A 12,677-nucleotide genomic window follows, 5' to 3' on the forward strand; every position below is an offset into this window, starting at 1 on the left:
CATAAAGGACCCATCCCTGATCCTTCACAAAGGCTATGATCCCCAGTCTACCATGTCCACACTACATGCAAATATTTCTGAAGGCTGACACACAGCAAATACTTAGTCAGACATTGGAGTTCTTGGTGTATGGTCACTACTGACATTCTGGGCCAGAGAGTCCTTGTCATGGCTGGCTGTCCTCTGCACTGTAGGCTAGTTAGCAGCATCTTGACTACTCGATAGATGCCTATAGTATCCCCACCCCAAAGTAGTGACGACCAAATCTGTCACCAGGCATTGCCAAATGGCTCCTGATCCAGAGCGCCCCAGGTTAGAGTCACTGGGCGAGATGCTTCCTGTCCATCATCTCCCTGGACTCTCTTAATGTCACTACTATTACCCCTATTTTATAGATGGGAAATCATCAAGGCACAAAAAAGCTAAGGAGCCTTCTCAGAGCCAGTGGCTGTCAAGTGGTGGGGCCAGGACTCAAGCCCAGCCTCCTCAGAGTCCATACCTGTTCCCACTAAGCTTGCTTTGCTTCTTTTCTTTGGGAAGAACCATGGGTTCCCTTCCCTTCCCCATAATCCCCGCCTTCAATTCCCTGCTCCCTTCCAGTGCAGACGTGTGCAACTCAGCCGCCTTTCACTGAGTGATGGGGCTTCTGAGCATGAGGGGGCCCTCTCCATTCCGAGGTCCCCTGGAGGGTTCAGCCTTGGTGGGCATCTCCCCAGGATATCTCCATGGCTCCAAAAATAGAATTTGAGAAAGGGTTCCCTCCCTGCGGTGCTAGGATAGAGCAGGATGGAATGAGGCCCTCTTTCTTGGGGTCTAGCCCAGGGTACTGATGCACCCACAGCAGAAGTGCCCTCCTACCACTGCCCTGGCATTCTACAAATTTTCTTTGCATTCACAAGCATTGCTTGAGCATGTACTGTGTCCAAGCTCCATGCTGAGCTCTGAAATCTCCATGGAGGCCAAAGCATTGACTCTGCCATCAAAAAGAGGGTACCACATTAATTATATGCAAACACATGCAAACATATGCACAGAAATTAATTGTATGTAATTATTATATGTGAATTATGTGATTAATGATATAAAAACACATAACTTAATGGTGAATAAAACAATAGTGGCAGATACTCCCCTAGCACTTAGGGATGTACCAGATACCGTTGTAAGCATTATACTTACATCAACAGACTTAATCCTCACGAAACATACCTGGGTACCATGATTACACCCATTTTATAGATGAGAAACTGAGGCCGGGAGAGACTGTTGCAGTGCCGAGAGGATGGGAAGTGTAGTGGGTCCAGGAGGAACTGAAGTGGCAGCTCGTACCTGGAGAGGAGGACTCGGTGGCCAGGAGACATGGCTCCGGGCCAGGAGGAGTGGTTGAGGGAGAGGGAGCCACAGCTGAGAGCCTAAGGTAGCCAGCATGCAGAGCAGACATTCTCACCCACAAGGGGGGAGGCGCGGGGTGGCCGTGAATGCCATGATGTGCATGTTGGGACAGCACAGTGGGGCTTCATCCACAGGCAGTAGGGAGCCGGAAGGATTTCAGCAGATTCCCAACAAAGGCAGATTCCCGTTTTAAGTGAGACTCGGCAGTGTGACGATGGTGCATCATAAAACACAGAGGGGCCCGGTCTCAGGAGGCCGCCCCGGAAGGAACCATTTTCAGCATGTGGAGCAAATTCCCTCAGTGGTGGATGACGAGCATCTCGGGGCCTGTCGACAGGAACCGCACCGCTTCCTGGCTTTCCCCCTGGTGCCCCCATAATGGTAGCCCTCAGGGGCCCTCTGCAGATGGACCTTAACCTTCTGCACCGCTGTGTCCTGCCCTCCCCAGGCCCGAGAAGGCTGGAGCAGCCACCAGGGTGAACACAATCTGCTCCTGCCGTCCCGACCCTGCGGGCCGCGGGCTGGATAGAGAGAAGCTGTACTGGGAGCTGAGCCGGCTGACCCGTGGTATCACCTGGCTGGGCCCCTACACCCTGGAGCAGGACAGTCTCTGTGTCAGTGGTGAGTATCGGCCACCTGCCCTTGGCTGAGCTGTCAAGCTCACGTTTCCCCCCCACCCCAACCCCCGGGGCTTCTTTAGTCCTGCTCCACCTCAACACCTCCCCTCTCTCTCGCCCTCTCTCCGCAGGCTACACCCACCAGACACCAGTAACCGCCCCCAGTGGTGAGTACTCAGGGGACTTCAGGAGCTCCCCCGCCACCACCAGGGAAGGAGGCGGCGGGCCCCGGCTCACACCTCCAGCTGTCAGGGAGGGAAGAGATCAGGGACACAGGCTGGGAAGTCATTGCAGTAAGACTCAGCTGTGCGTCACCTCTGTGCTGTTGGCTGGACACAGAGAAATGGCCACCACGTGGGGGTGGTCAGGCGGACGGAAGGAAGTACCTGAACGTGGGCTTGAGTAAATAAGAATGTCAGGTGGTAAACTGTCTCCTGCAAATCACGCCCACCTTCGCCTGCATCATGTGATGGTCTCGTGTCCACACCGGTGGTTCTGAGATTAGGTCCCCAAGGATCCTCAGCCCTCTTGCTACAGTCCCCAGTGAGACGGCTGCTATTCCCAGGCCCTGCCGCGTATCCATCCCGGGCCTGACAGCCTGGCCTCCCCTCTCCCTCCCCTGCTGCAGCCACGGGACATCCCCTTGTGCCTTTCACCCTCAACTTCACTATCACCAACCTACCCTACGCTGAGGACATGCAGCCTCCTGGATCCTTGAAATTTAACACCACGGAGAGGTCCCTGCAGCGCCAGGTGAGAGCTGCGCCCACCTCACCCTGCCAGCCCCGCCCACCTAGTCTCCATCCTGCATTCTGGCGCCAGCCCCACCCACTCCTGCCCCATCCTCCGGGAGCTAGCCCCTCCCACCTCACTCTTGCCCCACCCACCGATACCCATCGTGCCCCTGCACCACAGATCATCTATGTTTTTTTAATATTTTTTTTACATTTATCTATTTTTGAGAGACAGAGCACAAGTGGGGGAGGGGCAGAGAGAGAAGGAGACACAGAATTCGAAGAAGGCTCCAGGCTCTGAGCTGGCAGCACAGAGCCTGACGCGGGGCTGGAACTCACGAGAGCCGTGAGATCATGACCTGAGCCGAAGTCGGACGCTCAACTGACTGAGCCACCCAGGTGCCCCAAGGTCATCTGTTAAGTTTCCTTGCCCTCACCCACAGCTCGGACCCTTGTTCCAGAACACCAGTGTGGGCCCCCTGTACTCAGGCTGCAGACTGACCTTGCTCAGGTGAGACCTTACAATCCCTGGCCAGGGCTGCCTTAAGCGCTTTCAGACCCTAGGAGTTCCCTCTGCTTCCTTCCTGCCCTCTCTGTCCTCAGCAGAGGTGGAATTCAGGAGGCACTGGCTCCAGGATCAAGGCCTCTTCTGATTGTAACCGCCTCCTTCCCCCCCTCCCCCCCCCCCCCCCACCAAACTGTTCCCAGATTCTGCAGAGTCCCTCAGTAGGATGGGGACCCTAGTCTGGTCATCCTTCTGAATTTCCTCCTGCCTCCATTTGACCAAAGAGGGTACTTCCTTGAGGTTTTCAGTTCTATCCCCAGGATTCCTCTCAAGACAAGCGTGCCTTTTCCACTTGCTTTAATCCCCAATCCCAGCTCTCCGCCTGTCTCAAGTAGAAGCCCTCCCGTCCCCATGCCGTGAGGCTGCAGGTTTCAGACTTGCAATTTAATAAAAATCCTCCCAGCCGTTGACAGTGTGCATGGTCCCAGGCTGGCCAGAGGTGGGTTCCAGCCTCCTCGCTTCCCCTGGCCCCTTCCTGGCCCGCCCCAGGGGTCCCAGGAGCCCCGCCTGGGGACTGCATCGATTGTTACCTCTACCCGCCCTCCCCAGGCCCGAGGAGGATGGGGCAGCCACTGGAGTGGATGCCGTCTGCACCCACCGCCCTGACCCCACGGGCCCTGGGCTGGACGGAGAGAGGTTGTACCAGGAGCTGAGCCAGCTGACCCATGGTGTCACCAGGCTGGGTCCCTACAGCCTGGATCCCAACAGTGTCTACATCAATGGTGAGGGGCTGCCACCCGTGTCCGCACTTCTCCAGGCCCCACATCCTCCTCTCCATCCATGCCTCCCTTTCCCTCACTCCTCCCCCTCCTCACCCTTTCTCCCTCGACCTGTGCAGGTTTCACCCTCCAGACGCAGGCCACCACCCCCAGCAGTGAGTATTCAGAGGCTTCAGAAGTCCCTGCAAGCACGTGAGGCCCTGCCCGTAGAACAGAAGAGGCCAGGAGCCCACCGCCTGCCCTCCGCATCCCTGCTCCACCCCAGCCTCGGGTGAATGGGGATCCATGCCCATTAGAGCCCCAGACACAGGCCCGCGGTCTCTGGCATCCGCAGGATGATGAGGTCCCCACCCCGAGCACCTGTCTCCTCCCAGCTTCCGGGATGACAGACTCTCCCTCTGTGGTGCGGGCTGTGCCAGGCGGTGGGTCTCCTGCTCGCTGTGGGTTCTGCAGCAGCAGGCACTGCATGAATTCAGACTTCCCCTGGGGCTCACATTTCCTGTGCTTTGGGCAAGGTTTTGGTCTCTCCGGAGATGTCTTCCGGATTGTCTTCCTTGTGAGGAATCATGGCTGGGATGGTCCAGCTGCCTCACAGCCAAGTTGCCCCTTCACGCAGGACCTCTCCGTTCCCCTCCTCCTCATCTTGCCTTCTCTTTGCAGGTCACACCCAACCGGCTTCAGCCACCACCCCCAACAGTGAGTATTTCCGACCTCGTGTGCCTGTGACCACCACCCTTCCCCTAAAGATGGGGGCTGCTCAGTCAGCCAGGCCTTCCCTCCTGTTCCCCCCCTTCTGGATGGGAAGTCCAGAGGACATGTATGGAAATGTGGGCCGAGCTGGAGGTGACAGGAGCCGGCCCTCCCCCCAACACAACTGAGGATGATGCCCTGACTCCAAGCCAAATGGGCAGAGAGACAAGGACACAATTTATCACAGGAGCCACCACTGTTACCACCATTCCCACACCGATGGAGCACACCTCTGATAGCATCCCTTGTGGTTTTCTCCCTCCGCTGCTGTCACCTCCGCGTCCTTCTCTAGCTCCAACCCTCAAGCCCTCAAGTAGGAAGGTCCTACTGGTACCAAAATCATTTCTACGAAATCCTTCATTCGAGATCACTTCTTCTCTCATTGCTTATTCAGCTTCCCCAAGGAAACTCATCCATTCCCATGGGTTTCAGGGAGCATCTAGCTTCTGTGGGTTCAGCTGCTCAGAATCCAAATCTCGAGTCTAGCCCACTCCATGAAGCAGCTTCTGATGCTTGGTCCACCCACCCACCTCCTGGACATCACCGGGGCCCTTGGTCTCTGACTCTGAAGTCACAGTCTCCTCCCAAACTTACTCCCTTTCTTTATTACCAAAGGCAGGGACATGGGTGTCAACCTTGGCCCTCCCTCTCATTCACCTCCCACATCCATCCATCCATCCATCACCAAATCATCTCTTCTCCCTTTGTAATATCTTGCAAGTCCTTTCTCTGTATCTGTGTCACTCAGCCTTGATTCAGGCCATGGGCATTTTTTTTTTTGCCAGGACTAATGCAGTAGCCTCTTCTCTGGCCTCCTACAGTCCTCTGCACAGCAGCTGCAGCATCCCTCCCTCTGTCCACATAATTGCTGTCTTGTTGACGATCTTTGAATGACTCCACCTTATCTACATGTCCAAACCCCTGAGCTGCATAGTCACTGCCCCCCCCACCCCTTTCTGGGCTCCCAGGACCCCTCCAGTCTCACATCTATACTTCCTCATGGCCACAATGAAAGCATTCAAGTCCCTTGAGTACAACTGCCCTGTACTCTTCCACTGAAGAATCAAGGCTGATTCTTCCGCTTGAGTGCTCTTCCTCTTGCATAGCTGACTCTTACTCATGCTCTTGGTCACATCTGAAGTGATGCTTCCTCCTGGAAGCTGTCCTCAGTCATTTGTTGGATACCCCTCTGGAAGTGCACAGCCTCCGGGCTCCCCTGCAGCATGATGGTCTGGCCACTCTCCTGGCCTCAATATTAGCAGCCTATGCCCCACCTTGGACCCGCAGAGCCCAGCACAGAGCCTCACACACATGGGACACTTGGTACATGCTCACTGAACGAAATGAGTGAAGAATTCCATAATGTTCTCTCCTTCCACTTCTGCAGTCCATGGCTGTACTTAGGTCCTCTGCCAGTACTCTACCGTTAGAGTTCCAGGTAACCTCCAGGTAACCTCCAAGCCCTTACCGTGGTCCAAGCTGGACATTTTTCTCTTCCTCCCTCACTGCAGCCACTGGCCCCGCTCTGGTGTCCTTCACCCTGAACTTCACCATCACCAACCTGCACTACACTGAGGACATGGGGCACCCCAGTTCCTTGAAGTTCAACTCCACCAAGAGGATCCTCCAGCACCAGGTGAGAGCCGCTCGATGACCACCGTCAGCGCCACCAATGCCCGCCCGCCTAGCCCTTCAGCCCTTCTGCTCACCCTCCTCTCTCTCCCCACCAGCTCAAGCTCCTGCTCAGTAAGACCAGTGTCGGCCCCCTCTACGCTGGCTGCAGACTTGCCTCGCTCAGGTGAGACCCCCGGGTGGAGGGATGTGTTGGGTCCAGTGGATCCTCACGCTTTGGCCAGCAGGGCTCAGTTCCTGGGCATGCCTTTGGCACAGCTGGCCTCCAGCACCCATCACAACACTTTCATGCCTTCTTCATGCCCCCGGAGTGGGAACGCTCAAGACCTAGAAGTGAGGCATCTTGCTTATACTTACAAAATCCAGACGATCATCTGTTTTAGATGAAAGCTTTCCTCTTGGAAGAACCACTAGATCTTGTCTGCCAATTCCAATTAAGGTGTTTTCTGTTCTTAGTTGTGAGGGAGTCATCTCCAACAAGAGACACTTAGGAGAGCCCCTCTGGCCTTCAGAGCCAGCCCTTTTATACCCTCTCCGCCTCCTGCCTTCTACCTTCTTGCTGTCCCCATCCAGAAGGACCCCTCCAACAGTATTCAACATCCCCATGTCCTTCTTTCCCCAGGCTTGAGAAGGGTGGCGCAGCGACTGGAGTGGACATCATCTGCACCGTCCACTCTGACCCTGCGGGCCCCGGGCTGGACAGAGAGCGGCTATACTGGGAGCTGAGCCGTGAGACCCATGGCATCACCCGGCTGGGGCCCTTCACTCTGGACAGGGACAGCCTCTGTGTCAACGGTGAGGGGCTGTGCTCCCGCAAGGGTCTCTTTCCCAGCCAGAGTTTGTGTTTCTCTAAAGGAAGCTGTGGCCCATCTCCTTCTCCTCTGCTCTGGGTTCATTCCGATGATGGTACCATGGGCTCCAGCCACCTCCGATCCCACTATTTGGACACTTCCTCCCTAAGCATCCCTCTTCTGCCTCTCCCTCTCTGCTTTTCCCACAAAGGCCCCTAAATCCTACCTTTCCCTTACTCCTTTATGCTCACCCCAACTCCCGCTCAGCTCCTCTGGCCTTCTCTCTGCAGGTTACACCTATGGAGCCACAGCCCCAACTACCACTGGTGAGTATTCCTTACCCTGGCTTCCTGGGTCTTGTTCCCACTTTGGGATTGGGGAGCAGCTGTTGTCCTTTACCACCTGTCCTTGATGAGGAAAACAACTGGAAGGGACCCTCATTCATCCCTTCTCTCCCTGGGATCTGGTGGAGAGTCCCAGCCCAGGGCTAGAGCATCTTACACACAAGTCTGTCCCCCCACTATTCTGACCCTCACATGTTTTTCACTCAGATTCTCCTAAAGCTGCCCTGGTACTCTTTCTTTCTTTCTTTCTTTCTTTCTTTCTTTCTTTCTTTCTTTCTTTCTTTCTTAATTCTTTCTCTTAATATTTATTTATTTTGAGAGAGAATGCACAAGCAGAGGAGGGGCAGAGAGAGAGGAGAGAGAATCCCAAGCAGGCTCCTTGCCGTCAGTGCAGAGCCTGACTCAAGACTTGATCCCACAACCTTGAGTCGTGACCTGAGCCAAAATCAAGAGCCAGATGCTTAGCCGACTGAGCCACACAGGCGCTCCCCTGGTTCTCTTCTCTTATCCTTTTACTCACCTCTCTGCTCATTGTTCTGAGTGTCTTGACATCAGAATTGTGCAGTTGTTGGATTTTCAGTGAACACGTACTGAGGCTGGCTGCCTTGCAGGCACCGTGCTAAATTGCATACTGAATTAGTCAGCTCTGGCTGCCAAAGCTAAGTACCACAGGCTGGGTGGCTCAGAGCACAGAAGTGTATTTTCTCGCAGCTAGAACCTGGGGGGTGCCAGCAGGGCTGGGTTCTCTGGGGCCTCTCTCCTTGGCATGTGGGTGGTGACCTCTTACTGCCTCTTGGCATGGTCACTCCTTTGCACACACGTTCCCCATGTCCCTCTGTGTCCCAATCTCCTCTTCTTATACAGATAGCAGCCAGATTGGATTAGGGCCCACCCCAACAGCCTCCTTTTAACTTAATTACCTCTCTAAAGACACTGTCTCCAAATACAATCACGTACTGAGGTCCTAGGGATTGGAGCTTCTCAAATTTCGGTGGTTGGGAGGAGACACAATTCATCCCAAAGCACATGCACCTTATCCTTTCATTCTTGCTACAAGCATGTGACTTAGCTCCAATTTACAGATGAGTAAACCCAAGCCCAGAGAGGCTGCCAAGTTGCACAGCAAATAAATAATAGAACCAGGAGTTCCTTGACTCCAAAAACTCACAGTCTCATTCATCTCTCAGTTAATTTTTTTACCAAGACACACTGATTTTTGGTGCACACTTGTCTTGTTCAAGTTCATGGGCCAAACTCCCATTGCATCCCCAGCAAACCCTGGAATGAGGACCTTGTAGCTTTTTCAAGAGTTAAATGCCCTTGCATCAGAGGTGTGTTTTTACAACCCTCGCAAACTCTTCATGGGTCCATCTCTGGTCTTTTACACCACAGTATCTTCATTTGCTCCTTCCAACTTCAGCAGGGTTCTGGGCTCCTCGGGTCCAATGAGAACCATATTTCCCCAAACGATAGGAGGAAAAATAAGTTAAATTCATTCAATTGGCTGTGGTTTGTTTATCAGTATCCAGTCCTTGCAATAGATTCAGAAGCATTATAGTCTTAATTCAATGTACATGGAGGGAAGGCAAGATGGATGGGTGGAGGAATGGATGGAAGGAAGAAGTGATGAACAGAAGGAGGGAAGGAGAGAAGATGGATGAGCAGATGGAAGGAAGAAAAGATGAGTGGAAGGGGAAAAGGAGGGTGGAACGATGTCTAAATAGATGGAAAAAATAGATGTGGAAGGAAGCAAATATGGATGGATAGAAGGAAGAAAAAGGGTGGAGGAAGGAAGCAAGGAAAGGTAGATAGGTGGAAGAAAGTGGGGATACAAGGAAAGACAGAAGGATGCATAATGCATAGAAGGTATGAATGGGAAGAAGGAAGGACTAGGAGTGATGAAGGAAGGAATGATGTATGCAAGGATGGTGGCTGGCTGGCTGGATGGGTGGATGTCATGGGTGCACAGATGGATGAGTGAGTTGATGGATGGAGAGATGGAGGATGGATGGATAGAGAGACAGATGGATGGATGGGTGAATTGATAGATGGAATATGGAGGATGGATGGATGGAGAGATGGATAGATGGATTCATGGATGGATGTCATGGGTGCATAGATGGATGGATGGATGTCATGGGTGCATGGATGGAGGGAGGAAAGGAGGGAGGGATGGGTGGATGAATGGATGATGGAGAATGTATGAGTGGAGAGATAGATGGATGGATGTCATGGGTGCATGGATAGATGCATGAGTGGGTGGATGAAGAGATGGAAGAAGGATGAATGGGTGGAGAGATGGATGGGTGCATAGACAGATGGTAGATGAAAGGAAAGAATGGATAGAGGGAGGAAGAACGAAATATGGATAGAAGGAAAGAAGGAAGGAAGGAAGGAAGGAAGGAAGGAAGGAAGGAAAGAAGGAAGGAAGGAAGGATGAATGCATGGATGAATAGAAAGTTGGAAGGAAAGAAGAAAGGAAGGATGGAAGGAAGGATAGACAGAAGGAAGCTTGGAAGGAGTGATGAACAGAAGAGAAGGAGGAAAGAAGGGAGGTCAGCTTTTCTTGCAGAGGTTTGTCCTAAACAATTGACCCTGTGCTGGTCCCTGCTTATCTAGTCTGGAGTCAAACCACCAGGCCTCTGTTCTTACTTGCATCATACATTTATTTATTATACTTCTCCTGGGGTCTATGCAGGTCACCCCCACTATTGAACACTGGGCCAGCTGCATGTGTTTAGGCAAGAGCATATGTATTAGCAGGGGAGTTCATGAGCAAGGACTCTGGGGTCGGAGAACCTGGGTCCAAACCCTGACTTTCCCTCCCTCCAGTCATGTAACCCTGAGCAGGAGATCATTTCTGTGCTGTGGTTCTCCTTTGTTTAGTGTGGAGAAGTCTAGTGCCCAGCTCATATTCATCTGGGTAAAAACTCCATTTGCAGTGAGTGATCAGGAAGTATTTGCTTATTTGTCTTCTATAGTAAACACTCAAATAGGTGTTTACTCTATGCCCAGCACTGTGCTTAAGCACTTTACAAAATTTGATTTGTTCAAACCTCATAACAACTTTTGAAGTAGGAATCACTATTATCTTACAGATGAGTAAACTGAGGTGCAGAGAGATTGGTTACAGCTGCTAGTTGTTTTTTTTTTTTTTTTTTTTACACAATGCCTAGAAGATTGGAATACCTGGGTGTTATAGAGAGACAGAGAGAGACAGACAGAGAGAGAGGAAAAGAGAGACAGAGGCACCGAGAGATAAAGAGATAGAGATGGGGGAACAGAAAGAAAGTGAAGGAACATGTCTGGGGTTATCCTTGGTCCCACATCAGCATGGTAAGCTGGAGCCTTTCCTTCTGGGAAAGAACAAAGCCACCAGCATTTCCACAGAACCCTCCCCTCCTGCACCTGGGTGGAAACACCATCTCCAGCCCCCAGATCAAGCCTGTCCTTCCTTGCTGCTGGAGTTGTCTCCATTAACACGTGGCCCTCGGGTTTCCTGGGAGGAGGACAAGAGGCCCTTGGAAGGCCCACTGTGGGTGGATGTTGGGCACCCGACCTCCCACAAGCCTTGGCTCTCTCTGCACTTACCACAGCTGGGGAGGCCCGTGAGGAGCTGTTCACACTGAACTTCACCATCGACAATCTGCGCTACTCAGCGGACATGGGCCGCCCCGGCTCCCTCAAGTTCAACATCACAGATACCCTCATGCAGCACCTGGTGAGAGCACGACTTCTGCCTCTGTGCCGCCATGACCCCCTCTAGGGGCTGTCGCCACCTCTGACCACACTGGCTCTCTCCTTCCTCTCCAGCTGGGCCCATTGTTCCAGAAGAGCAGTCTGGGTACCCGATATACAGGCTGCAAGGTCACCTCACTAAGGTGAGAATCCCCCACCCACCATGGCCCACCGCCAAAGGACAAGGACTGTGGGGGACACTCCCGGTTGTGGTGGACTGTCTTGAAGGGTCCTTTTTGGCATCGTTTTTTTTTTTTAATATAATTATTGTCAAATTGGCTAACATACAGTATGTAAGGTGTGCTCTTGGTTTTGGGGGTAGATTCCCGTGGTTCATCGCTTCCATGCAACACCCAGTGCTCATCCCATCAAGTGCCCTCCTCAATGCCCACCATCCATTTTCCCCTCTCCCCCACCCCCATCCACTTTCAGTTTATTCTCTGTATTTAAGAGTCTCTTATGGTTCGACATCCATTTTCTGATATTACGTTGTTGTTGTAATTGTCATAAAATATCTATAGACATAAAATTAGCCATTCTAACCATTTTCGAGCACACATTTCAGTGGCATCTGTTACATGCATGATGTTGTCACCCTTCCCCACCATCTAGTTCTGAAACTCTTCATCACTCTGTACCCACTGGGCAATTACTCGCACTTTTCTGGGTCAGTGTGTGTTCTCTTGGTGTTTATGAAGCCCTTCTCCATCTGTATTTTCATTCCACTGCCATTGGTGGTGTGGCTCCTCTGAGGCAAGTGGTGGGTCCCACAGTGATGGGCAGACACTGCCCCTGTGCTCATCTAGTGGATAAAGCAGAAAATAAGTAGAAGGAGAGATATCTAAAGTGGTTTCAAATGCAGTAAGGCGATGAGCATAATACATAAGAGATGGGAAAACAGCTTTACCTGGGACACTCCAGCTCTTTGTGGTGGTGATTTCTCAGCTGGGTCCCAACTGGAAACAAGGATTTGGCCGTGAAAACTGTTCCAGGCAGAGGAAACAGCATGGGCAAAGGTCCTCAGGTAGGAATGAGCTTGGCATGCTCGGTGAACAGCAAGGAGGCCAATGTGGCTGGAGCAGAGAGAGAGCAAGGGGCAGAGAGAAAGGAGGTGAATTTCCAGACATTTGGATTAGACTTTCCAGAGTCTTGTCAGGAATTGTTTTTTTTTTTTAATTGTGGTAAAGTACACATACCATAAAATTTACCATCTGAACCATTTTTAAGTGTCCAACTCAGTAGTGTTAAGTGTATTCATATTGTTGTGCAACCAATCTCCAGAACTTGTAAAACTGAAACTCTATACCCGTTAAACAGCAGCTCTCAGCTTCCCTCTACCCCCAGATGTTAACAATTACCATTCTACTTTCTGTCTCTATGAATTTGACTACTCTG

At 52.2% G+C, this 12,677-nt stretch overlaps 1 protein-coding gene across 1 annotated transcript in view; it reads left to right on the plus strand.

The window, feature by feature from the left end:
• The window catches only part of LOC106979012 (mucin-16), a 71,008-nt gene that overhangs the window by 43,619 nt on the left and 14,712 nt on the right, over positions 1–12,677 (plus strand). Inside the window, exons 27-39 of the mRNA XM_053219929.1 lie at positions 1,841–2,013; positions 2,141–2,176; positions 2,638–2,762; positions 3,187–3,254; positions 3,858–4,030; positions 4,147–4,182; positions 4,688–4,723; positions 6,289–6,413; positions 6,508–6,575; positions 7,032–7,204; positions 7,491–7,526; positions 11,141–11,265; positions 11,358–11,425. Coding sequence (XP_053075904.1) covers positions 1,841–2,013; positions 2,141–2,176; positions 2,638–2,762; positions 3,187–3,254; positions 3,858–4,030; positions 4,147–4,182; positions 4,688–4,723; positions 6,289–6,413; positions 6,508–6,575; positions 7,032–7,204; positions 7,491–7,526; positions 11,141–11,265; positions 11,358–11,425 — 1,242 coding nt within the window. The remainder of the gene's footprint in view (positions 1–1,840; positions 2,014–2,140; positions 2,177–2,637; positions 2,763–3,186; positions 3,255–3,857; positions 4,031–4,146; positions 4,183–4,687; positions 4,724–6,288; positions 6,414–6,507; positions 6,576–7,031; positions 7,205–7,490; positions 7,527–11,140; positions 11,266–11,357; positions 11,426–12,677) is intronic.

This window comes from Acinonyx jubatus, chromosome A2, assembly GCF_027475565.1.
Source record: "Acinonyx jubatus isolate Ajub_Pintada_27869175 chromosome A2, VMU_Ajub_asm_v1.0, whole genome shotgun sequence".
In the NCBI taxonomy this organism is placed as follows: domain Eukaryota; kingdom Metazoa; phylum Chordata; class Mammalia; order Carnivora; family Felidae; genus Acinonyx; species Acinonyx jubatus.